We start from the raw sequence: 27642 nt of genomic DNA on the forward strand, positions 1-27642 counted from the left end.
GTGTGTCAAATAAATAAATCTTTAAGAAAAAGAAACAAGGAAAAAAAAAAGAAAAATGGAGCTAAACAGGAAGACAAGAAGAAACTTCTATACTTCCTCACTGAATCAACACAAGAAATGTGGATACTTGTGCCAACCAGAAATCCAAATAGCCAACTCTACTTTGAAGCCAATTCAAAAAATGAGTCCAAGTAAGAATTTACAGATGGGGAAGTCCAGATAGAAGATGCCTAATGATAAATATTTATTCAAGTTAAGCATACAGAGTTCCATTTAAATAATTGCTTGCAAATGTAACAAAATTGCTTACTAAACTAAAAAAGTGAACTCCTAAAGAGATGTGAAAACAATAATTCAGAAATAATATTTGAGATATTTCTTGATAGATTAGAAAATGTGTGAGATAAAGTGACAAAAAGTAAACCCTTTTAAATTCCTCAAGAAGTCAGGAATTACTGTTTTATTTCTGAATTTCATATATATAAAAACGAATTCAGAGATGATTTAGAAAACTTAAAGATAATTGTTTTAAAAAGAAGATAATCTTTTACCTGTAGAACCGAAAACCACTAAAAAATATAGAAGTCAAAAAGACAGTACTTTTGTCAACATAAGCGAGGAAAGAGGAGCATAAAAAAATAAGCTTATGTCAAAATGACAAATGTAAAACCAAGCCATATAGCTATGGCAAGAATAAACAGGATTCAGACTTTCCTAATCATGGACAGTGCTTTTCAGATTGGGATGAAAAAGAAAACCCAACTATATAGTTGGCATTTACAACCAATGTATCTTTTTAAAAAGTAAAATAAATGGATAAAAGTAAAAAATTAAAAGAGACAAAGCTATGTCAGATTAATATTAATAAAAAGTGAAATCATTCTAATCATGATGAAATCAGAACAAAGACTATCACTTCTATAAACATGTTAAAATACTTACCTCTTTAACAAAAATATTAAAGCTTTGATGGAAAATCACTTTTAAATTATAAAATGTGCAATGGTATTTTAAAGATGATAGTCACTATCTTTATGGGTGTGCTGATGTTCGTTATTCAATAAATACTAATTGAATACCAACTAGCACTAGTCACTTTGTAAGACCTAAGAATATAGTGTAATCAAACAACACACTCAGATATGTCTTTCCATTTATGAAGATCTTGTTTCATGCCATTCAATAAGATTTTTGTAATTTTCTCAATTAAAAAAATGTATCCTATATATTTTATAGGCTTTCTCCTAATATGAATGGACTACTTTCCCATATCTAAGTTTTAGAAGTATAGCCTATGTAGAGTTTTGTTAAAGCCACTGGATTTTGAGCTAATTTTGGTAATTTACATTTTTTAGGGAATTACTAGTTTCCTCTAGGTTCTTAGTTTTGCCATATAGGATTGCCTATAATACTTGATTTTAATTTTTTTCCATCTTCTATTTGTGGTTATGTATTCCATCTGTTCTCATTTGAGATCTTGTATATTTTTGTTTTCTCCCTTAATTAGCATTCTCTGTTCTTAAGGGGAAAAATATTTGTGGATGTCTTTATTATCTTTATGTTATTTTTATATTTCCTATTTTATTAATTTTGGTTTTAATCTGTTAATTCCATCTTCTTGGCTTGTTTCATTTTATCACAGTTTTATAGTCCTTATAGATGAATATTGACCTTTTTTCTCCTTTCTGTAAATAATGAACATATTTAAGATCATAAATTTTCCTACAATATTTGCTGTGTTCCATTCGTTGGCTATGATGTGTTTATATTTTTATTGTTTTCTAAACAATATATAATTTTATTTTTTTCTGTAATATAAAGGTCATCTAAGTATATATTTAAGGGGTTTTGGGGTCTCTTCTTTTTAGAATTTTTTTTTTATTTGTGATCAAAGAATGTGATCTATGTAGTCTCTTTTTTAAAGTTTCTTTTTTTTTAAAAGATTTTATTTTTTTGACAGAGAGAGATCACAAGTAGGCAGAGAGGCAGGCAGAGAGAGAGAGAGGGAAGGGGCTCCCCGCTGAGCAGAGAGCCCGATGCGGGGCTTGATCCCAGGATCCTGGGACCATGACCTGAGCTGAAGGCAGCGGCTTAACCCACTGAGCCATCCAGGCGCCCCTCTTTTTTAAAGTTTCTTAAATCTGGTATTGTATATGTGTGTAGGTCCAAGTGTAAGACTGAGTTTTGTAAATGTTTTGTAGATAATGAAAAATCTTTATCTTCTATTTGCTTACTTTTGTCCACTATATTTGTCCAATTTGAAAAGTGTCATATTGAATTTTTTCTATATTTATATTTTAATTGGTTACATACTTATAACAAGTTCTCGCAGTAGCTTTCTTTGCTTTCTTTCCTTCCCTACTATTTAATATGATACAGTTTTATGAGGATTTTCCAGTCTTCACAATTATACTTTATACCATTGTATAATATTTCTCTTTATTCTATTTAGGGCTCTTAGACTGTTTATCATGTTCTGTACTTTTAAATTCTATCTTGTCTATTATTAATATTGCCATTCTTAAATTTATATTCTTTGTTTTGTACTTGTCTGATTTCTCTTTTCTGTTCTTTATTTTTCCAAAAAATATGTAACTTTTTTAACCTAAATTAACTAACTAGCTGAGAGAATTCAGTCCAGTCGTTAATTTCATAATTAATATACATAAATGTATTCCTGCAATCTTATAAAAATTTCTTATTTTGTTCCTCCTTTTTTTCTTATTTTTTTACTTAATCAAAAGACTGATACTTTCTCCTTTTTCTTCATTTTTAATTTGAGAGTTCTACCGCACATTTAATTTCATTAACATTTTCATTCATCACCAGTACATAGCCCTATCCTTCCATGAGGCAAATTATCAAATATTTCTCGCCCAAACCCTTTCTTCTGCTTCTCCTCACACCCACTTCTCCTAACAACGAGACCCCTGGAATCCCTTTGCTGCCCCACTCTCTGCCCCGGCACCCATCAGAGAAGACCTGGGGAGCACTGTTAGGTCCTCCTACCGTGCCCTAACTTTTAGACTATTTGAATAGTGTGTCTCTTCTACTGTAGGGGTCTTTCTGTAACCCTTCTACTGCATATTCTTAGATGGTCAATCGTTATTTATTTTGATGAACTCTGTGGATGTTGCAAGTTCCATTTTTTTCCCTCTTAACCTTTCCTCACCTTGACCATGCTCTGCACGTCCGTTTGGTGCAGCTGTCCTCTCCTGCCTGCTTAGACACCCTCTCAGTTTGGGGTGTGGGGCTGTCCCAGCTGGGGATAGGCCTCTACGGTCCTCTTAGGACACCATGAATGCCTCTTCATCGCCTTGTGCCTCTGCCTGGTCAGACCAGCGCCAGTCTACCTCTTTCTCTTTTCTAAGCAACTTGCACTCTCCTTACAGAAGACTTTTAAATGTTTTATTTTTTTTCAGAGCTCAAGAATTGTATAAATGGGGGCGCCTGGGTGGCTCAGTGGGTTAAGCCGCTGCCTTCGGCTCGGGTCATGATCTCAGGGTCCTGGGATCGAGTCCCACATGGGGCTCTCTGCTCAGCAGGGGGCCTGCTTCCCTTCCTCTCTCTCTGTGATCTCTTCCCTTCCTCTCTCCTACTGTGATCTCTCTCTGTCAAATAAATAAATAAAATCTTTAAAAAAAAAAAAAAAAGAATTGTATAAATGTATGTCTGCTTGATACGTTTTCTCATCAAGCGCACATGAAATAGTACTTAAATTACGTAGACTCAGATCTTTTTTAAAAACCAGGTTAAGATATTTTTTTTAAAAAGTAGTTTCTATTTTATAATGATTTCTCTCCCCTCACCTCCCCTTTCTTTTTCTGGCACTCCTCCTATTTACAGGTTAGGTGTTCTTTCCGCCACACTTTCATGTCTTCTCTATCTTTATATTTTTTAAAATTCTCCCGCAAGATCTTGGAAACTATTAATTCTAGGCTCAACGTTCATCACCCTTTCCCTCAACTTATCTACTAAATATTTTGACTTAAAAAATAGTATTTTTTTAGTTTCAGGAGGTTTTCCTTGTACCCTTCCAATCCTGTTCTGCTTTCCCCAACAGTTCTGCACCGATACGCTGTTCTCACTGCGCTCTTCATTCTCGCTTTCTCCGGCCGTGAGACCTCCTTATCAGGTGTCCTTTTATTTTGCTTTGTTCGTTGTGGCACAGGTCCAGCCACTGGATACTTTAAGTGGACTGGTCCTGTGAGGGCGGGAAGGCACAGGTCCTCCCAGTCAGTACAGACCCCAAGTAGGCAAGTGGCCGTTTACATATTGAGGCGCCGGGAGGGAACCTTTCTTTGCATTAGGGTAGAAAAAACTCAGTCCCCCACACTCCTTAGGGCCAGAGGGCTGGGACACCCAGGAGTCCTGTGATCCACGCGGGACAGCCCAACCAAAGGCATGGTACGTGCTGGTCCTTGCCTCTGAGTTTTCATGCTGTGGTCCCAAAGCTCTGTTCAGCCCTGAGCAAGAAAGTATCACAACTATCTAGCCACCCCGTACCGGAGTACCAGTCCCAGAGTCTACTGCACTCAAGAAAAGAAGATGTGTTTGACCTGAGTTAGAAGTGGAGGGGAAGCAGAGCACGGTTATGTCATCGTCTTCCCAGAACCCCTTGGGGGATATAATGATAAGCATAAAAATGGTACATTCCCTGTCCTAATGTTGTTGCTTGTGGGCTAGTTAGGAAGATAGACAGTATCTAAGGAAGTAAGCAAGTGAATAAATAAGTAAGAAATAAAGAAGAAAACCCACACATAATCCTGAACTCACAGCAGTGATTAAGAGTTGTGACGGCCAGGTGAAAAGAAACAGGACCTGCGATTTCAGGAAAGAGTAGGCCTTCGTCTACAATGAGGGCAGAAGGAAAGAGCTACAGGCAGAGAGTGGTACACTCAGAGACCTTGGGAGGAGGCATGGCACGCTTTGGGAGGCAAAAGGAAGCCAGAATGGCTGGAACAAAACAAAACAAGGCAGAGTAGAGTGTGGAAAGAAGCTGGAAAGGAGGGTAACAGTTATGGGCCAGACTATGCAGGGTTTGAAAGGCCACGATAGACAGTGTAGTCTTTCCCTAAAAGCAGGTGACTATTGAGTGTTTGACTCCACGGGTAAGAACATCAGATTCCCATTTCAGGAGGTCGGAGGATTCCGTGTGGAGAGTAAATCTGAAGGAGCCCCGTGATGTCGGGAGCCCCGTGGGGAGGCCGCAGTGACGTTTGAGGGCGGGTGATAGTGTGATCAGGAGGTGTACTTTTTAGGGGGGCAAATGAAAGAGGGTATGAGAGGGGAAGGTTGTTCATTTGTTCGTGGCAGGGCGCATCTGAGACAGTCAAGCAGAGAAGTCAGTAAACACTGTGGATCTGGGACACTGGGGGCAAGAGATACCCATCTCTGAGCCATCCGAGGTTAGTTGTACACAAAGGCTCTTAGGCATGAATGAGAATACCCTGGAAGAGAATAAGAAGAGAAAAAGACTAATTTCTGGAATTCTGCTGGTATCCATCTGAATTGGATTATCTCTTCTGGAGGGGTGAATGGTAATGCATATCAGTGTCTTAAAAAATGACTGTAAGTTTGATCCTCTAACTCTGTTTATAGAGTTATAGAGTTATAAGGATCTATCCTAAGAAAATAAGAGGAGTAAGTGTGAAAAGTTTTTGGATAAGAATACTCACTTAAGCATTATTTCTGATCATAAAAAAAAAAGGAAATTACCTAATTATCTAACAATTGAAAGAGATTAAGGAAATTATCATACGTTTATACTAATGAATATCATGCCATTCTAATTTGATGTTTATAAAGATGGCATAAGTAAACGAACCATAACACTCTCCGTCTTTTTGTTATGTCTGTAGTACCTGAATGCAAAATTCTATCTGCATTCAAACTCTGGTTAATGTTATTTGGAGTGTGAAAGAAGAAAAACATTATATTGCCATTCCTACTTATCTTTATAAACACATGTCAAGCATTTACTTATGCCATCTTTATAAACATCAAAGTAGAATGGTAAGTAAAAAAGGAGTCAGATTTGGAGAGAGAGAAGGGGGTTGGGAGACCTCAACTGTGTGAAAGACTGATAGAATGAGAGTATAAAAAAATAAGTTTATCTGTAAACGGTGAAAAATGGATGATTGTCACCATACTTTTATCTAGTTTCCAAATCTTTCTAAATGGACATGTATTATGTCTCGTGTATTATTTTACTGTTAGGAAAAGAAATAAAATTACAACATTATCCCAGTTGTCAATATGCACTTTACAGGCATTTCACTCTGTTGAATAGTGGTTAATGTTTGGGGTTTTTTTGTTTTCTTTTCACGGTATCAATGAGTGTTTCTGTTTTGAATCTAGAATAGTATTTTAGTTAAGATTATTGCCACACCTTTTAAAGTTTTATGAGCCACTTAGGCCTAGCAAATAATTTCCGAAAATTGATTGATTACTAGGCAACAGCCAATCGATTCTGCTGACCTGGCACCGAGTGTATCATCTTGAGAGCATTTCTGTTTCCTTCCCTTCCCATGGCTTAGCAGTACAAGTGGCTCTGAATTCTGTAAGGTGACGTTTCAGAAAGATTACATAATAAATATAAGAATTTGCTAATTATTTTAAATACAGTAGATTGTTTCTGTTTTCCTCCAGTGACTGTCAGAGAATTATCCATTTGGACTGTCATTTGTTTCATCATTGTCTGCAATGACATAAAATCATTTTGCAGTTGGTTCCAGACTAAAAGTATGATTTTTTTTTTTTTAATTCCAGGAATGTATACAAAGACTATCGCTTCCTTGAGCTGGCCTGTGACTCACAGGAGGACGTAGACAGCTGGAAGGCTTCTCTCCTAAGAGCTGGGGTTTATCCCGATAAATCTTTAGTAAGTTGCATTATATCTTGTATTTTACTATTATTAACCATGCTTAAGACGTAATTCTACACACCAGATAATGGAGAAGCTAGTTCTCTTTTGACTTAATTAGTTTGGAGCTGTTATAAGTAATACTTTGCTTATATTTCTTCTCTCCATTAGTTCCTGGAAATTTATCAGTCTGTTTGTTAGAGAAAATGCCCTCCTCTGCCGTAAAACAGAGTATGTGTCATCTCAGACCAAGAGAGGATTTGTTTTAACTTAAAATCTTATTTTCCTTTATGTGGTATTTCACACCTGTCCTAGTGTTCTTACAGCTATTAAGAACATTCTTCATCTAGTCATAGTAAGTATAGCATGTCCCAGCACTATTTCATATCCTTAAATATGCACTTATTGTTATAAAAATCTCCGTCCTTTTCTTATGTCTGTAGTACCTGAATGCAAAATTCTATCTGCATTCAAACTCTGGTTAATGTTATTTGGAGTGTGAAAGAAGAAAAACCTTATATTGCCATTCCTACTTATCTTTATAAACACACGCCAAGTGTTTGAAATCACTTCCCTCATTCAAGTTAATAAACAGAACTTCTCTTTTTCTTTGGGAAACGTCTGGATTTAAATTTCAGACGTCCCCCCGATGTGGGCACACACAGCGTCAGACAACGGTGCAGGTGCGCAGCTCTCGCTGCTTCCTCCCTGTTCCCCGTAAGATGTTGTGTCCAGGCGTCTCCTCAGAGTGCAGGTGCTGAGACCGAGCCTTGGGGAATGGGTCCAGCTCCACCCTCGTGCTGCTAACTTGGCTCTAGATCGCTTTCTGGGACCCGCCATGCCCAAGTCAGATCATTTCTAGGCGCCATAGGAAGAGTCTTCTCAGAAAAAGTCTGAAATATGGGCTTAAGAGGTACAATTAAGGCATCTCTGGAGGAACTTTAGACTTGACCACAGCCCCGAGGGGGCACTGGAATTTAACAGAGTTCCAGACGTAAATGATCGGGGATTTGTGCCTAAATGTTCTCCGGTTGCTGTTCTGATGGCTCACAGGTAGACCTCTGAACCCCATCCCTGCCTACCCTTGCCTGGCCAGTTCCTAATACAGCGGACCCCCCCCCACACACACACACATGCCCTGTGCCCTCCAAACGAGGTGAAACAAGACCCTTTGCCAGTGATATCCAAACACAGACGTATCTGTATGATTTCCACAATCGCCCAAATTCTGTTATTTGTGTACATATTTACTTACATAGCTAATGCATGTGAGGAATCATTTAAAAACTAGGAAGACAACTTACACTTTTGTTATTAATTCTAATCATTTCCTCTTACTCTTCCCTCTCCGTTGACGGTACTGTGTTTAGTTTCACTAAGATTCTATATTAAAAATATACATATACTTGATTTTTTATTCACTCAATCCCCATTTCCTGTGAGCCAATGCTTTTTTCCAAGCACCAATCAGAGCACTGGTGCTCCCGAGGTAAACAATAAGGTCCCATCCCCAAGGAGCAGACATTAAACAAGTGAACGAGTAACTGTGTAATTAGTGTGATTTTGAGAGAGTGATGCAGTCTATAAAAAATAAAGAAAACTAAAGGGACAGATAGAGAGGGGCGGGTAAGCTTTGTTTTAGTAAAGATGGTGAGGGAAAGCCCCTTTGAAGAGCTGCCATTTGAGGAGGCGCCTGAGGGAAGGGAGGGAGTGAATGAAATGAAGGGGAGACTATTTGTGGAAAGGACTAGCAAGCGCAAGGCCAGCTCAGTGTTTCAGAACAGCAACAAAAAGTCAGTGAGTCTGGAAGACAACGAAGGAGAACCAAAGCAATTGGTGGTTTCCACGAGGGGGGTCAGGGCAGATTATATTGGTCTTGAAGGATGTGGAGAGCATCGGAGTTCTGAGTGAGATGGGAAGCCCTTTGAGGGGTTCGAGCCAGTTAACATGATAAGATGGACATTCCTAAAAGATTATGTGGCAGGGTATTATAGGAAGCTGCTCCTGTGTTCAAGCAGAGGTTTTAGGGTCAAACTACCGAGACTGAAATTCTAGAAGTTCGCATGTAAGTTGTGAGACCTCTAGCCTTTTTGTTTCAAAATTGCCATTTCTAAAATGGAAATTTCAGGAGTCTCCTATAGCTTGGTTGACAGGATTAAGAGAAAATGCAGGGATAGCATGGAACAGATGGGCACAAGTAAGCACTCCATTTATGATGGTGATGATAATTATCATTCTCATCATGAACTGCTTTCTTCAACAAGTAGGTGAGAGCTCAGTGTGGATATTATAGTGCAGCCCAATGAGATCATAAATACTTTATGCTATTTTCTATTTCTAAATAATGTTTGGTTGTATAAAATGTTTATGTATGGGCGTATGTTTTCCTACCATGCAACAGTAATGTTTGTGAAAGTTTTTTTTTTTCAGTCGTGCTTTTATCAAACATAGTGCTTTTATCAAACGCACTAGACAAGTTTGCTATTGAAAGAAATTATGTAGTGCATCTCCTCCGAAGGAAAACTGTCTCAGAAAAGTAAAATCACCTCCCTATCTCTGGTGAACGGTGTTTCATAAATCTGGATTTTCCTGTGTCCATAGCTCTGCACGCCAGCAGACAGTCAATGGAATATTGGCTATTTTTTATCAGAATACTCAATTTCCAGCGAATCCAGAGTTGTCCTACACAATCTATTTGATTCTTTCTACATCATTCTTGTTTATAAATATGCTTTTGGTACAGTTGCTTGGAAGGTTGAGACAAAGGGGTTTTTTACTATATGCCAAAGACACGACAGGAAATGAAACTTGGCAGTAGGCCATGAACATTGCTTTTCTCAATTTTCATCATAAACAATATTTGCATTTCTTATGCACCATGTAGTTCTGGAGGTTACATTACACGATTGCTTGACTTTCAGAGTTTAAATGGCAGCTAACTGCTGAAAGCAATCTGAGTAGAATGCTTGTGTCAACATTCATTTTGTGAGCATGCTTCGATTTGGGGGGAAGGATACTTTGGGGTACGGTTACTCCTAATTTAGAAGGATTTGATGAAAAAGTCAGATTAACCTAACAACAGATGTCTCTCTGTAAGTAAATTTTTAGGACTTCTGGTGTGTCATTTAGGTTTTATATCAATAAACCACTGAGTTGACAACAAATCAATCACTATTCTAAAAATGAAACATTTATTTATCATACGTGGGCTTAAGTCTAGACTCAAGAAGTTCTGCTTTCTATACAAAACACGTCTATGTTGACTGGGGAAACATCTACAAAGATCATTTTTAAGAATTGTGTAATTTTGGCTTCCTTTTGATAAATAGCCATCACCCCCATTTTGGTTTTGGACAAATGTTTTTTTCAACTAAGATTGCCCACTTTTTATGACATGCTTTTCCTTATATTTTTCCTATCATGTCCACAAGATGGAATGTTTCTGTGTCACTTGCATCACAGTATTGGCTCTGCTACCTGGTGTTTTCTGTCCCTCGGGTTGTTTCTCTTGGAGTGTTCCACGGTTTTTTTTTTTTCTTTCTTTATCTTCCACTCTCTTCTCTCCCTTCCTTCCCTTCATCCATCACTGTTATTGTACACTCGAGAAATTCTAATATAAAAAGATGCAATTCTTACTTTATAAGAGTTTCAAGTCTAGTGGAAGAGAGGGCTGCAAATAAATAATTACAACGTGGTAAGCACAACAGTGGTTATCTGTATAAAATGCAACAACCCAACTCGATTTCTATATGGACTTTCTAATTACCTTTTGTCCCTTAATCTTTTTGGATCCAAAGGAAAATGTAGACTTCACATTAGAGCAGTGTGATGTGTGGCCCTAAAATGGAAATAAGGAGTCCTGGATTCAGGTTCCAACTATGACACTGTTGAGTGGTTAGGTCCTCTTTCTGAGAAATCATAGTACTTTAAAAATGTATTGAAATCTGAATTTGGATTTAGATTTTTGAGTGGTTAGGTCCTCTTTCTGAGAAGTCATAGTACTTTAAAAATGTATTGAAATCTGAATTTGGATTTAGCAGAGTTTTAGTTCTTTAACTACTCTTTCCTTTGGCCATTAAATTAAAATTATAACCACTATACAATTTTATATTGTCAAATAATTGAATTGCTACAAAATGTTGAAGTAAAGGTGTTCCTAATGGAATTAGTTCATAGTATTTGGGTTTGGTTTTTTTTTACTGATGAAGATGAGATAAAAAGTATGTGTGTGCCAGTATCATAGGCTACAAAGAAATTTTAAAAGATTATTTACAGGAAAAAAATGTGTGTACATGCATCAGTAGGTGTGAATATGTATAAATGTAGATTTCACTAGATATCTAAAGAACGTGACATAGAAAATGATGGACTTTTCTGGCACAGTTTTATCAGCTAATGGCATGACTTAAATTGTGTTTAAACACTAAAGAATTCCGAATTCTTTGGAATATTTTGTGTGCAGAGAAACGAGGCAGACTTTAAGCCTGACCTGCTCACGTTTGAATCCCGATGCTTCTACTTACTGGCCGTGTGGCTCAGGCAACTTACTTAGGTCTTCAATTGTTTATTCTTTTTCTTAAACTCAGAATAATGCTACCTTCCCCTGCATGACTTTAGAGGATTAAGTGAGCACTGTTGCTGCCCCTGGGTGAATGTGCTCAATGCCACGTAGCCTTTATTATGATTAAAAATTATTAATGGTCCATGAAGCCCCAATTCCCAGTGTAGCGGTTCATTTTTCTTTGCAAAGTATCAGCAGGACTTGGGCACGTGAAGGAGAATTTCCTCAAGTGTTGGCCGAGGAGGCAGGATTGTGTACGGGGTGTCTTGGGGTTGGGCTGCCCTGGAGCCAGGCTGGCTTGGAAGGCTCCGTTGGTCCGTTTGTCCGTCAGGAGTGAGCCCAGGGGGCCGTCTGTCGGGGAGAGTGAGGACCCACGAGCCTGCCCTCTGGTGCCGGCCCACGGGCTTCCTGAAAGAAGCAGCCTTCAGAGTACTCGGCGCCCTGGAAATAAATGTGGTGCAAATTCCGATTTGCCTGTTTGTTACATTGCGCACGTCAGGATTTCTGAGGGATTCCCGCTGGCTCTGGAGCAGGACGGTCCTCCGCCCCCAGGCACGAGTGAAGTGATGAGAAAAGGCGGCAGGACGTGAACTTCTGGATTCCAGGCTTTGCCAGGCCCGGTGAACGCCTCTAGGACGGCTTTGGAGTTTGAAACCAGTCCATCAGCGGAGCCTTTGGGGACTTCAGACATTCTTGGTGGAAAGACTCTAAAACTGAATGTTTCTCTGTGGCGGATACTCACTGGCCGGGGGGTGGGGGAGGGGCCTGCGCATCGTCGGCGGGCGAGAAGATGGCTGCCGGACGCCCACCGGCCTGCAGAGGTGTCGCGTCGCCGGACCCGCGCTCACGCACGCGCACTCACTCACCGCCCCCACTGACACCGACGAGGCCCGCACTGGCCCGGCCGCCGCCGCTCGCTCTCGGCGCGTCCGCACGTCAGGCCGCCACGTGGCCGGCTCTGCAGTGTCGCCGTCCATCCGGCGAGGCGCTGGTCGCGGTGAGCCGTCCGTGGCCGTCGGAGGGAGCGGTGGCTCAGTGCGATCCACTCCCCGGCCGCCCGCGCAGGACACCGTCGGGGAATGACCGGAGGAAACCAGAAATGGCCAAGCCAGCCACGCCCTCCACGTGGGTGTTTCTCGTAGTTAAGGATCGAGGCCCCCTGCCCTGTGACGTCATCGTTGCCCCCACACGCAGAACCGTCGGCCTCAGAGCAGGGCAACCCCGTATCCCCCACGCAGACGGACGAGTTTCCGCCCAAACGTTGCCGCAGACGGGAAGCTGCGCGGCTGGGGCCCAGCGACCCCCGTGCGCCTGCGCACTGGCCGCAGCGCCGCCCTCCCCGGAGAGCAGCGTCCTGTCACTCTCTGACCGTGCGACCGAGCTCTGCTCCTGACGAAGTTCCGGGCATCTCCCCCGCCTTCCTGAACGGTTGGCGTGTCCTTCCAGAGACGCTTCCTCCTCCCCTCATTCATCCTCGTGTCCTCGCGTGTGTCCCACGAGGGCCGGGGATGGGAACGGCGACGCCAGGGCGACGCCCCACGCCACGAAGCTGCCCCCCGCTGTCGCCTCAGTGTCCGTAAACTTGCGTTCTGTCCTTATGAACCCTGATGGCCGTGGCGGGCCTCGGGCGGGACGTTTCCCCGGAGTCACCGCTTGGCGCGGTTTTTTTTTAAAGATTTTATTTATTTATTTGACAGACAGAGATCACAAGTAGGCAGAGAGGCAGGCAGAGAGAGAGAGAGAGAAGCAGGCTCCCTGCTGAGCAGAGAGCCCGATGCGGGACTCGATCCCAGGCCTCTGAGATCATGACCTGAGCCGAAGGCAGCGGCCTAACCCGCTGAGCCACCCAGCCGCCCCTTGGCGCGGTTTTTAAGAAAATACCCTCCCCCGTGGTTGCTGCCTTGCCCCGTCAGAAAGTCGCTGTGGGGCACCTCTCCCCGCACCCTCGCCGTGGGCGCCGGATCCGCGTCTCCCGCCCGGCCGGCCCCGCCGCGCTCCGCCCGCCGCACACCTGCACACGCTTCCCTGACAGCCCTTCCCCCCTGCGCCTCCGCGAGCAGCTGCCCCAGGCCTCGTGGGAAGGGCGCGGCCTGTTCCCTGCCCGGATCCCATCCCGCCGTCCCCGCAGGATCTGACCTCTCAAGGACTCGGGCTGCCCTGGGAGTAATGAATCGCCGCTTTATTCTTTTAGTCCATACGGAGTGAAGTCGTGCGACATCAGTCACCGTCCCGCAGCTCCGGGGGGGCAGGAGAGCCATTTGCCCGCCGCCTGTCGCGGGCCGCGCTCCGCGTCTGCATCCCGAGTGTCTCGTGCAGGAATGACTGCATGTGTCGGCGACTAACCCTTCGAGAGCCATTTTCTTGAGCGCGGACCAGTGTTTACTTTGGCCTCGTCCCCACTGCACAGCTTTGGCTTCCCATGCCCGCCCGAGACAAGACTCCTAATTTATGAAGTGGAGGAAGGCGCGGATGCCGGTCGGGACTCGGTCTGCTCACCCCGTCTCCCCAGAACCACCCACTCCTGTCCTCTCGCGCTTTCCCTTTCTTTTTCCACCTTCTTGGAAACCAAGGCCGCAGTGTTTGTTTAAAAACGCACCGGCCGATGAAATTTTCCGCTGCTTGGCATGTTGGAGGAGGGCCGTCGGGAAAGGGCAAGCGGACACACTGAGTATTTTGCCTTTCATGCTAACGGTCCACTTATTACCAGCTCAAACCAGGGCTTTTTGGCCAGGTTCCCATACTCCAAGGATTCCGGGTAGAAAGAACGGGGGAAATCTCTGTCATAATTTTCTGCCGTTATAAATACATGATTTCATTTAATATAAGTGGATTCATTGATTTGCCCCTGGGCTCTCTCTGGGTGTTGTATGTATGTATGGGATGTCAGCGGATAAATTATTTGTTTTGATTTTGTTCTAGCGTGAAAAACCTTAGAATCTTTAAATAAGTTTATGTTTAACGTATTTTTCTTTTTTTTTTTTTTTCCTTCCTTGCGGCTGCGTGCACAGGGGAACAACAAAGTAAGTTCTTTGTCCCTTTGTGGCTTCTCCTTCTCTCCAGCTCCCACTTCCCCGCCGCATGTATCTTGGCAAGAGCGTTGCTGTGCACGTTGCAATGACTGTTGTGTGTAGCAGCGCGCCGGTGGTCTAGGCCTTGCACATTCCGGGGGAAGTACGCATTGGGACTACCCTAAGGGCTGCTCCGTTTTGACCTTTGGGAAGGGCAGTGTTAGGTTCCTCAGGGCTGGCTGTCGGGGGCTTCAGAGAGGTTGATGATATAAGGAAGGAGGTCGACACTGAGAGCAAAGATTATGAAGATTGAATAAGAAGGGCTCTCCCACAGAAAGGGCGCAGCAATCTCATGGAACTCAGGGCAGCGAAGTTTTTGACCAGAAATCAAAGCTCTCACATTAATGTGCAGTTATAAAAGCCCCAAGCTGAAGTCTTAAATAGCAGGACGGCTGGCTGTGCTGGTGCAAGTGAACTAGATCAGGGCTCGGGCTTTGAAGGGGCCTTAAAATGGATGGGGGGGGGGGGTCCTCATTTGACTTGGCTTCTGCTCCCTGATGCGTTCCAGCTGGCCGGAAGCAGGAGGGTGTGGGGGATGGAGAAGGCGACCGAGTGTGCTGGTGGATTTGTGAAACCGAGCAACACTCACCGATGGTGAAAATTATCTTAATGTTGTCACTGCTGTCAGAGAAATGAGCATTGTACTCATTTGTACGGTGGCTGGCTTGTTTGCATTTAAATTCAGTTCTCCCAGAAGATTGGAACTACTTCTGACTTGTAGTTAGGCAAGATGGTCTTAAGTTGAGCAGGGTGATTTGTTTTTCCTGTTTTCTGTGGAGAACTATTAGTGTTTCATCCTACCAGGTGGCCCACTTAAAATGGGCTTCATTGAATACAATAGGAATTGAAAAGAATCTGTTCTATAAGGGGCTGCCTGCATATTTAAGCCAGCTGGGATTCATCAAAATTGCTGTTCATAAGCCATACGTATAGAATGTAAAACAAATGTGGGAAATCTTGCAGTTTAATCTGATGGAATGTGCTGTTATAGAACATGTTGAAGTCGTGGTTGGTATTGAAAATGTGTCACTTTATGAATTTATGTCTGGGTAGAACTGCTTGTGACCCAAGTAATAATGTTTAATAAAGTTAAAAATACTACAAGAAAAGTACGAGATAGACATTTGTGACAAAAGAGGCAGTAAATTCTCTCCATGTTTTAAAAACGCCAGGTAGCTTATGAAATTAGAGCTTTCTTACACAAAGTGAAGGATACTATGTCTACCCTAATACTACCATTGTTAGAAAAAAAACATTTGAACGAAATATAAAAACTCATATTTTGGTTCTTACAGCCTATGATGTATTTCAGTTCTTGGGTAGTAAATATGTCTGATCTGGTCGTTTCTATCGAGTCTCTTATCTAGAATTTCATGGGCTCCATCTCTCGTTTGTTTGTTAAGTACCATGAGCTAATTATGCGTGCTCTGACTGATGATCCGGGAGCCAGCTGCTGACGTTCTGGGGGGAGTGCTAACCCTTAGACCACTGGAAAAGCATTAATGATTTGCCTCTTTCCTAGTGATTCGCTGATACCTTACAGGGTTTTGTAAAAGCCCGAAAAGAAAATACTTCTCTAAAGGACTTGTCCATTTATTGTGTCTTCTTGGTCAAGTTCTTCTGGGCGATGTTCGCTTTAATAGAGTTTACCAATTTTCAGATAATTATAGTGCAATAGCAGTGAAACCCCGCCATCTAAGCTGCTGCTCCTACGGGTACGTCCAGGATGCTGCAGAAGACTTTCCGGGGTCTTCAGGGTCCTGGAGCCACCATCTGCATCATGAAGACTCTGAGGGGGTGTCCTCAGGTGCCAGAGGCTCAGCTGAGGAGTGTTAAAGACCTGGGCACCGAGGGTTTTGGTTTTTAATAGAAGAGTGGCTACTTTGGAGGTTCTGGTATTTATTGCCCTTATGCCTTAATTTTTCATTGTTTATGTTATGAATGGTGGAAAACTGCAATGCTAATACTTTTAAAATCCGATCATTATACTGACCATGCGCTCTGGCACGAAAGAGCCTCCTGAAATCACAAACAGCCCATCTGCGTGCTATTTTCCGTGCGCTTAGAATTTCAGTATAAATGGAAAACATTGGAATACAAGCTGTGCTGTCTCCAGAGTATAGATCTGGAGTCTTCAAAAGGAGAGTATGAGATTCTTTTTTCCCTCTGATTCTGGAATGCTTGTTCTGAATTGTCCCCAAGGCAACATACCTAACTTGTTGCCTGCCCTGTGCGTGAGCCAGCTGTAAAAGGTGACTCATTTTAGACTCACAATGGCTAATTGTTTACTTAGGGAATGGCATTTTATTATTTATGATATTAACCAGACTCTAATGAGAATGAAGTCTGCTAAATTTATGTTTCTTTAGAGCAGGGTGAATGAATTCATCATCCCACATACATTATGTGCAAACACACACACACACACACAAGTAGGTGTATATTCTGAAGTGTATGGAATAAGCTACTGTTCATTTTCTCAGTAACAACTAAGCTGATCTGCTTCATTGTCCATTAGGTTATACTTTGGGTTTAGGATCTAATCCTCTAAACTCCAAGGAAGCAAACTTTCATGATAGATGCACCTTTAGATTTATATTATGAGGGAGTGATACATCCAGGTTCATATTCCTCTTTGAACAATTGTATGTATTTTGTTATTTTTCCTTAAAAAGCATATTTTCCTTTTCTGCAGAGATCACAGTTGCTTGAAAAAAAAAAATAATCCTTCCAGGCCCGTTACTTATTTTTCTTTTTGAAAATGTTTTTCTGTTGGCATAGTGATACTCTGAATTGCTTAGGGTAGAGTCTGTCTCCTCCTCAGAGGGGTTTCCCTGAACTGTGGATTCCAAGTCCATGTCTGCATGAGGGAGACAGAGTCTGGGACTTCATGAGTCACTTTGGGGAATGTGAAAACATATGTACAGTAATGGGGTTGGGGGATATTGTTTTTGTTCTTTTTCTTAATTTGTTGTACACAAATAGAAAAAAGTCATTTGCAGAACTGAGGCCTTCAGGTCAAACGTAATCTCCATGTCTCTTGTCCTAGAAAGAAGACATTTAATTTCCTTATTTAATTTGATGCCCTCTCTTGGTAGGCATTTCTAGGAATATAATAGACTTTTAATTTTATTTATTTATTAAAGACTTCAGGTTGTTGAAAATCTTTGATAGGGCAAATTACAGGTAAAGAAATACTTAAAATAGTAAGGAATAAAATTCTATAACAAAAGCTCTCAAGTTTTTTAATGACGTTGGTACAGAAACATAAATGAAAACTAAAAAGAGAGAGAGAGAGAGAGAAATCCTGCTGAATCCAGAAATGAATGCTTCAAAAAAATTTTAAGTTATGGGGAAAAGCTATACTTAATCTCTTCTATGAATCTTTTGAAAGAGATCTGCTCCTTTTTTACTTCAGTCTTCTTAAAGTATAGGATTCTTACATTTTTTCTGGCAGAAGTATTAAGTTGACCACCTCGTTTAGAGAGAAGGAACATTTGAAAAGGAGAAACATGCTAAAACAGTTTTTTTTAAAACTAAGTGTTACATTCTGGTTAAGTTAAATGCAACAATGGAACACATATTGGAGGGCTTTGCTGTTTAAGAAAAGAAAGGAAAATCAGATTTAAACACTTGTTTTTAGATTTAAAAAATACTTTGTCTAGTGATTTCCCAACACATTCAACAAGACAAGTGGACACGGTTGGCCTCCATTAATAAGAAAAGTAGTTATTACCTTGAGTATTTATTTTGGGGATCCACTGGATTCCAGAAGTCATTTGCAAAGATAGAGTGTGCCAGATCAAATATCACCAAAAATATATCATACTGAAAAATTTAGATGTTAAATGCATGATAATTTGTCCTGTCTCTTATGCCAGGCCTTGAACTCCTAAATTCTTGCCTTTGGTTGAAGCTGAGAGACTATAGATAACCCTGAAAACCCATCACCAAACCTATAAAGAACCAGACAATACAGTGCAATAATGTATATTTCCTTTATAATATTTAAAATATGTGTAAGTACAAATAAGAACATTCTAAGCACTTTAGGTATCATGAGCTCTACTAGGGTTTTCTATTTTCTTTGAATAACATATAGGCTGAGCCCATCTGATTTGCTTAATTTATGCATAACCCAATAAGACTATCATTAAAGTGAAGAGAAAAGATGAAAACTTACTGGCCTCGAAGTGTTATTTTAGTTCCATGTGCATATAAAAATGAATGGTCTGTCTCAATCTTCGCAACACCAATAAGCCTTTGCTTCTTTTTTGGCAAACCTATGTTAAAAGACCATTGCTTAAAGCTTAGTTTTTGAACACTCCCTCCCCCACCCCTCACTGAACTTTTATCTTAATCAGCTGGAGCAAAAGGCAGTTCAATTGGAGGCAGAAGACTTTGAAAGTAAGTTGTGATCTATATTATGTTTCCAAATTTATTAATCGTGCTGGACAGACTCTATAAGAATTGATCTGTTGCTGGGAGAGCTCACAGTGGGTGGTAGGAGGGGGCCTTCTGAAGGGTACATGGGCCTTATGTATAGATTTTATTTCCTCTATTGTTTTCAAAATAAGTGACTTCGCTCTAGTTGATGAGAATAATTTTGTCTTCATAGCCTTTTTGACATATTCTGAGTATTCTTTTTAAAATTTTATGTCCAATGTAGTTAAAATACCATGTTAATGTATATTAGTTCCACATGTACAATGTAGTGATTGAGTATGGTGGTTCAACAGTCCCATACATCACCTGGTGCCCATCCAGACAACGGTGCTCCTTAATCCCCATCACCTGTCGGCCTATATCTTTTTTTCCCCTTTATTTGCTGTTTTGTTTCTTAAATTCCACATGTGAATGAAATCAAATGGTATTTGTCTCTCTCTGGTTGGTTTCACTTAGTCTCTAGTCCATCCATGTTACTGCAAACAGCAGGATTTTGTTCTTTTTTATGACTGAATAATATTCCCTTGTATGTACACCACATGTATATCCATTCACCTGTTGATGGACACCTGGGCTGCTTCCGTAGTTTCACCATTGTAAATCATTCTCCAGTAAACATAGGGGTGCATATATATCCGTTCAAATTACTGTTTTTGATTTCTTTGAGTAAATACCCACTAACATGATTACTGGATCGTCGGGTAATTCTATTTTCGATTTTTTTGAGGAAGCTTCATATGCTCTTGCACAGTTGCTACACCAGTTTGTGTTCCCACCAACTGTGCACGAGGGTTTCTTTTTCTCCTCCTCCTCCTCGTCAACACTTGTTTCTTGAATTTTTGATTTTAGCTATTCTGACAGGTGTGAGGTGGTATCTCATTGTGGTTTTGATTTGCATTTCCCTGTTATTGAATGGTGTTGAGCATCTTTTCATGTGTCTTTTGGCCATCTGGATGTCTTCTTTGGAGATGTGTCTGTTCGTGTGTTCTGCCCACATTTTACTGGTTCATTGTTGTTGTTGTTGTTGTTTTTAAATGTGTATTGGGTTGTATAAGTTCTTTATTAATTTGAATACTAACCCTTTATTGGATATGTCATTTGGTATCTTCTTATCTTCTCCCATTTGGTAGGTTGTCTTTGGTTTTGTTGGCCATTTCTTTTGATGCACAGAAGCTTTTTATTTTGATGTAGTCCCAATAGTTTATTTCTGCTTTTGTTTCCCTTGCCTCAGGAGATATATCTAGAAGATATTGCTATGACCAATGCCAGAAAATTAGTGCCTGTCCTCTCTTCTAGGACTTTCATGGTTTCAGGTCTCACATTTAAGTCTTTCATCCATTTTGAGTTTATTTTGTGTGTGGTGTAAGAAAGTGGTTCAGTTTCATTCTTCTGCTTATAGCTGTCCAGGTTTCCCAACACCATTCGTTCAAGAGACTCTCTTTTGCCCCTTGCATATTCTTGCCTCCTTTATCGAAGATTAATTGACCATGTAATTGGGGGTTTATTTCTAGGCTTTCCATTCTTCTCTGTTGGTCTATGTGTCTGTTTTTGTGTCTGTTTAGATTACTGTGGCTTTGCAATGTAATTTGAAATCTGAAATTACGATGCCGGTTCTGTATTTCTTTTTCCAGATTGCTTTGGCTATTGCAGGTCTTTTGTGGTTCCACAGAGATTTTAGTATTGTCTGGTCTAGTTCTGTGAAAAAAAAAAAAAAAGTTATTTTGATAGGGATTACATTAAATGTGTAGATTGCTTTGGGCAGTATAGACATTTCAGCAGTATGTGTTCATCCAGGCTATGAGCCTGGACTATCTTTCCATTACTTTGTGTCATCTTCAATTTCTTTTATCAGTGTCTATAGTTTTCAGAGTATAGGTCTTTCACCTTTTGATGAAATATATTTCTAGGTATTTTATTATTTTAGGTGCAGTTGTAAACGGGCTTTTTAAAAATTTCCCTTCCACCGCTTCACTATTAGTGTATAGAAATAGAAAAGAGATCTGTACATTGATTTTGTATACTGCAACCATACTGAATTCATTTATACATTCTAGTTGTTTTTTGGTAGAATCTCTAAGGTTTTCTCGTACTTATGATACTATCATATCATCTGCAAACAGTGGAAGTTTTATTTCTTCCCTACCAATTTGGATGTTTGTTTGTTTGTTTGTTTTTAATTGTTTATTTTTTATTAACATATAGTGTATTATTAGCCCCAGGGGCACAGGTCTGTGAATCTCCAGGCTTACACACTTCACAGCACTCACCATAGCATATACCCTCCCCAGTGTCCATCACCCAGCCACCCTCTCCCTGCCCCCCTCCCCCCAGCAACCCTCAGTTTGTTTTGTGAGATTAAGAGTCTCTTAAGATTTGTCTCCCTCCCGATCCCATCTTGTATCATTTATTCCTTTGCTACCCTCCAAACTCCCCATATTGCCTCTCCAATTCCTCATATCAGGGAGATCATATAATTGTCTTTCTCCGATTGACTTAATTTCGCTAAGCATAATACCCTCTAGTTCCATCCACGTCGTCGCAAATGGCAAGATTTCATTTTTTTTGATGTCTGTGTAGTATTCCACTGTATATATATTTCACATCTTCTTTATCCATTCATCTGTTGATGGACATCTAGGTTCTTTCCATAGTTTCAATTTGGATGTTTTTTATTTATTTTTGTTGTCTGATTGCTATGGCCAAGAGTTCTAATACTATGTTGAGTAAAACTGGTGAGAGTGAACTTTCTTGTATTGTTCCTGACATTTGGGGAAAAACTCTGTTTTTCTTCATTAATTATGATGTTAGCTGTGTGTTTTTCATATATGACCTTTATTATGTTGAGATATATTCCTTCTAAACCTACTTTGTTGAGGGTTTTTATCATGAATGGATGTTGTACTTTGTCAAATACTTTTTCTGTGTCTATTGAAATGATCATATTAATTTTCTCTTTTCTTATTGATGTAATATATTGATTGATTTATAAATGTTGAACCACCCTTGCATCCCAGGAATAAATCCCACTTGAGCCTGGTGAATGATTGTATACAACAATTGTATTGTTGGATTCGGTTTGCCAATATTTTGTTAAGGATTTTTTCATCTGTGTTCATCAGGGATATTGGCCTGTAGTTCTCTTTTTAGTGTAGTGTGTTTATCTGGTTTTGGTATCAGGGTAATGCTGGCCTCATAAAGTGAATTTGGAAGTTTTCCTTCCTCTTCTATTTTTTGGAAAAGTTTGAGAAGAAATAGGTATTAACTCTTCTTTAAATGTTTGGCATAATTTACCTGTGAAGCTTTCTGGTCCTGCATTTTTGTTCGTTGGCAGCTTTTTATTTACTGATTTTTGGTAATTGGTCTGTTCAAATTTTCTGTTTCTTCCTGCTTCAGTTTTGACAGTTTATATGTTTCTAGGAATTTATCCATTTCTTCTAGGTTGACCAATTTGTTGGCATATAATTTTTCATGATCCTCTCTTACAATCCTTTGTATTTCTGTGGTATTTGGTTGTTATGTTCCCTCTTTCTTTTGTGAAATGAAACTCTCTTATTTTGATGAGTCTGGCTCAAAGTTTATCAATTTTACTGATCTTTTCAAAGAACCAGCTCCTGGTTTCATTGGTTTGTTCTATCATTTTCTTAGTTTCAATATCATTTATTTCTGCTCTAATCTTTATTATTTCCTTCCTTCTGCTGGTTTGGGGTTCTGCTTGTTCTTTTTCTAGCTCCTTAAGTGTACATTTAGGTAGTGTATGTGAGACTTTTCTTGCTGCTTAAGGTAAGCCTGTATTGCTATCAACTTCCTCTTAAAACTGTTTTTGCTGCATCCCAGAGATTTTGTACCATTGTGTTTTCATTTTCATTTTCCTTGAGGTAATTTAAAAAACAAAAACTTTTTAAGTACTCTCTACACCTAACCTGGGCTCAAACTTACGACTCTAAGGTGCAGAGTCAGATGCTCTGTGGACTGAGCGAGGCAGGCAGCCCTCCATGTAATTTTCTATTTCTTCATTATTTAGTAGCATGTTTAACCTCCACGTTATTTGTGCTTTCTCCAGACCTTTTTTTTGTGGTTGATTTCTAGTTTCATAGCCCTGTGGTCAGAAAAGATGTATAGTATTACTTCAGTCTTTTTGAATTTGTTGTTTTTTTGGTAGCCTTATATGTGATCTGTTCTGGAGAAGTTCTGTATTAACTTCAAAAGATTGTGTATTCTGCTCTTTTTGGATTGAATGTTGTGAATGTATCTGTTAAATCCATCTGATCTAGGGTGTCATTCCAAATCTCTGTTTCTGGGATGCCTGGGTGGCTCAGTGGGTTAAAGCCTCTGCTTTCGGCTCAGGTCATGGTCTCTGGGTCCTGGGATCAAGCCCTGCATCAGGCTCTCTGCTCGGTGGGGAACCTGCTTCCTCCTCTCTCTCTCTGCCTGCCTCTCTGCCTACTTGTGATCTCTGTCAAATAAATAAATAAAATCTTTATTAAAAAAAAAAAACTGTTTCCTTGTTGGTACTCTATTTGGATGAATCTGTCCATTGACGTAAGTGGGGTGTCAAAGTCCCCTACAGTTATTGTATCACTTATGAGTTAGTACCTTTATGCCTGTTATGTATTTTTATGTATTTGGGTGCTCCCATGTTGGGTGCATAAATATTTAGAGTTGTTATAACTTCTTGTTGGATTGTCCCTTTTGTTATTACATACTGTCCTTGCCTCTTGTTACAGTCTTTGTTTTGAAGTCTGTTTTGTTTGATGGAAGCATCGCTCTCCCAGTTTCCTTCTGACATTCATTTGCGCGATAAGTGTTTCTCCATCCCCGCACTTGCAGTCTACATGTGTCTTCAGGACTTAAATGAGTTTCTTGCAGGCAAAAACCTATTTTTTAAATCCAGCCTGTCACCCCGTGTTTTCATTGGAGTGTTTATATGTGTGTGTGTTAATTCTAAGTAGTTATTGACAAGTATGCATTTATTGCTATTTTGTAACTTGTTTTGAGGTCGTTTTTTAGTTGTCTGATCCTTTCCTGTTCTCTTTCACGGTTTGCTTACTTTCTTTAATGCTGTACTTGGATTCTTTTCTCTCTTTTTTTTGCACATCTATTCCTGGTTTGAGTTGTGGTTACCAATAGGTTTGTAGATAACATCTGCATATAGCAGCCTCTGCTAAGTTGATGGTCACGTAAGTTTGAGCTTATTCTTTACTCCTCTCCCTGCCACATTTTTGGTACATGATGTCATACTTTACATCCTTTTATTGTGAGTCCCTTGACTGATTCTTACAGATATACTCACTTTCACTGCTTTTCCGCTTCCGACGTTTTTTTATTCTTATGGTCTTTCCTTTCCACTCAGAGTCCTCGTCAAACAGTTCTTATGGGCTGGGTTAGTGGTCATGAGCTCCTTTAGCTCTTGTTTGTCTGGAAATTCTTTCTCTCTCCTTCTATTCTGAATAATAGATTTGTTGGACAGAGTATTCTTGGCTGCAGATCTTTCCTTTCAGCACTTTGAAAAGTCTGCTGCTGATGGCCTTATGGAGAGTCCCTTCTTTCTCCTGCTTCTTTTAAAACTCTCTCTGTCTTGCCCCTTTTGGCCACTTTAACTACTATGTGTCCCCACTACGTTCCTCCCTTTCTATGATCTTTGATGTGGCTTCCTCTCTACCTTTAGTTGTGGAGTGCGTTCTGCCAGTCTTCAGGTCATTTTCCGGCTTAATTACACTGATGTGAGTGTATCTAGTTGTATCTGTGGAGCAAAGTGAGCTTCGGGTCCTCTGACTCTGCCAACTCTGCCCTTCTCAATAGTTTCTCTCACAGTATTTTAAACATCTTTTTGTATGCCGATATTTTTGAATGGAATTGGTTTGGATGGAAATTTTTTTAAAGATTTTGCTTATTTACTTATTTGATATAAAGAAAGCAAGCACAAGCCTGGAAGTGGGAGAGGGAAAAGCAGGTTCCCCACTGAGCAGAGAGCCCAGCCCAGCCTGATGTGGGGCTCAATCCCAAGATCCCACAATCATGACCTGCGCCAAAGGCAGATGCTTAATCGATTGAGCCACCCAGGTGCCCCAAAAGGAAAATTTTTATACCTCTCTTTTGAAAACATGTTATGGTCAAGTATGATTTTAGAAATTCTAACGTGATAAGTTTGGGTTTGAAATTTAAAAGCCTACAGAAGCATTTTTACCAGAAAGTATAAATTAATTTTTTATTAATTTATCTTTATGTGATTATCATACTATAGAGTGAAATACCAGAATCATTAGAGTTGTAAGAGTTTAAAATTTTTCTCCCTACCTTTGGCAGATCAACTGGACAAAAACTAAAATGAAAAAGAATTTGATTATTGTAAAAAATAAGGTCAATTCAAAAGATCTGTGGGTGTTTGTTTTTTAAATATATAAATACTGGATATCTGATAAGCTACAAAAGCTGTAGAAAACTAGACATACACAGCAAACTTTAAGTATAAAAGCTGATCTATTCTGAAAAAGAAAATATACTCCAAAATGGATCCAAATAGAAATCAATACTTAACAAACTATTTGGGCCATAATAACAATGAAAACACCGAACAGGGCGCCTGGAAGGCTCAGTCAGTTAAGTGTTTGTCTTCAGCTCAGGTCACGATCCCAGGGTCCTTAAATGGGGCCCTCCATCGCGCTCCCTGCTCTGTAGAGAATCTGCTTCTCCCTCTTGCCCTCCCCCCACTCCTTCTCTCAATCTCTTTCTACTCTGTCTCTCAAATAAAATAAATAAAATCTTTAAAAGAAAAGAAAACACTAAGCAGGAATCATTGTAAGATAGAGCCAATGCTATACACAGAGAAAAACTAATTATTTTAAAATCATTTTTAATGGATGTAAATAAATTTAAAAGGTTGGAAAGTGAGCAACAACAAAAAAAAACTAAAGAAAAATTAATAAAGATTAATGAGTTGGAAAATAATGAAAGAAAAATATGAGAGCTTAAATCACATACAAATTTAAAGCTTCTGTATGGTACAGAAGACAATAAACAGTTAAAAAGCAAATGACAAATTAGTAAAATATTGGAGCATGTATGACATTCAAGGGATTAAATATCCTCAAAATAGAAATGTTTCTATTTGATTCGTTTAAAACAGAACAAAAACCTATTAGAAAAAAAAGAAAGCTGACCAAATCTATAGACATTCATTTAATACCATACGGGACGGGGGGGAAGGATTGCTCTAAAGTCTAGTTTCATGAGCAAACAAGAATTGTAAATTAGAATAGCCAGCTGTGCATTGTTTTTGACCTTTCAAAGTATGAGAAATGTGGAAGAATGGTCATGATGTGTAGCCGTGAGGCAGCTGTCCTTGTATACAAGATGCTACACAGTGTAGATGCGGCCCCCCTGGAAGGCAGCCAGTTGGTGTTACGTATCGAATGCTTTGGTTATATGCCAACCTATTGGCCAGGCAATTCTACCCTTAAACATTTACTTTGATCAAATAATTCAATAATTGTGCAAAGGTATTTGTTCAAAAATGACTTTAAAACATTGTTCACAGTTATCAGTGTTTAAAAGCAGCATCAATATCTATCATGGATAATTGGTTTAATAGAGTATGGTAGGTACATCAATGAAATGCTTTGAAGCAAATTAAAAAAACATGTTAAGTATATATTGACTGCAATGGGATTTTCATGATAAATTAGCTGGGGGAAAAAAACCTGTCATGGATAATATAATCCCATTTTTGCTTTAAAAGTTTTATACAGGATTATATCTATATTTATATATTTGCACATAGAAATCCTGAGAAGATACACACCAAATATTAATAGTATGGGCAATTTTATATTTTGTTCCTGTATCATTTTCTCACGTTCCTTGATAACTGTCTTTTGTGCAGTTTTCAAAAACAGGTTTTAAATACACCTTCGTTGTAACACTGTATGTCAACTATATTTCAGTAATAAAATTTCTTAATGAAAAAGAGAAAGATATTTAAGTGGAAGATAGTGAGAAGAAAGAAATATAAAATGCCAAAAATAATATTCAGAAGGAAAAATATAGAACATAAATAGATTAAACTTTATAAGAAAGTTAAAAATAATAATATAAATAGTGGAAATTAAGATCTAAGACTCTACAAATGTGGTATAATTGTGTAATCCTGTTACTACTATTATTCCATTTGTAATGAATATGTAGGGTTTTTTTACTTTATTTCCCTTTACTGTGGATGTACAAATATGTTATTTTTTTTCCACTGAATTACATATTGTTGAAGGATCGTGTTATGAGACTGACGCTTACATTCCCTCATTGCCTGGGGCTCTCAATAGTGCCTTTGTTTCACTCGCTCAAATTCCATGGTGCCCAGTCTCCCCGTATTCCTGGACCAATCTTTCTTCCTTAAATTCCATATCTGTACCTGTCAGCACCATTGCCCACTATGATGATGCTGTGCAAATGTACAAATACACACACATACACATATTTATGTATGCATATAAATATATATGTAAAATATATATAAATATATACAAAAAATATATATTTTTTAATCTGAGGATTATTCAGGGAGCCATTTCATGACTTAATTTCTGGCCCTGTATCTTCTATTTTAAGAATCTAATTGAGGTTTAAAGATGATAACATATAATATGAAACAAATGAATTCTGCAAAATTTAAATCCAAAAGTTGATTCATTTGCCTTGAATTCATTCAT

The 27642-nt window shown here is 39.5% G+C and overlaps 1 protein-coding gene across 7 annotated transcripts in view; it reads left to right on the plus strand.

Moving 5' to 3' along the window:
* DNM3 (dynamin 3) overlaps window positions 1-27642 on the plus strand; it is a 535131-nt gene that overhangs the window by 426208 nt on the left and 81281 nt on the right. For 4 of the 7 annotated variants that reach the window (XM_032317383.1, XM_032317386.1, XM_032317385.1 and 1 more), the window contains 2 exons: window positions 6772-6883; window positions 14435-14446. In XM_032317383.1, the coding sequence (XP_032173274.1) occupies window positions 6772-6883; window positions 14435-14446 (124 nt within the window). The remainder of the gene's footprint in view (window positions 1-6771; window positions 6884-14434; window positions 14447-27642) is intronic. The other 3 variants (XM_032317388.1, XM_032317384.1, XM_032317387.1) reach the window with 1 other exon arrangement.

This window comes from Mustela erminea, chromosome 17 (genome assembly GCF_009829155.1).
Source record: "Mustela erminea isolate mMusErm1 chromosome 17, mMusErm1.Pri, whole genome shotgun sequence".
NCBI lineage: Eukaryota > Metazoa > Chordata > Mammalia > Carnivora > Mustelidae > Mustela > Mustela erminea.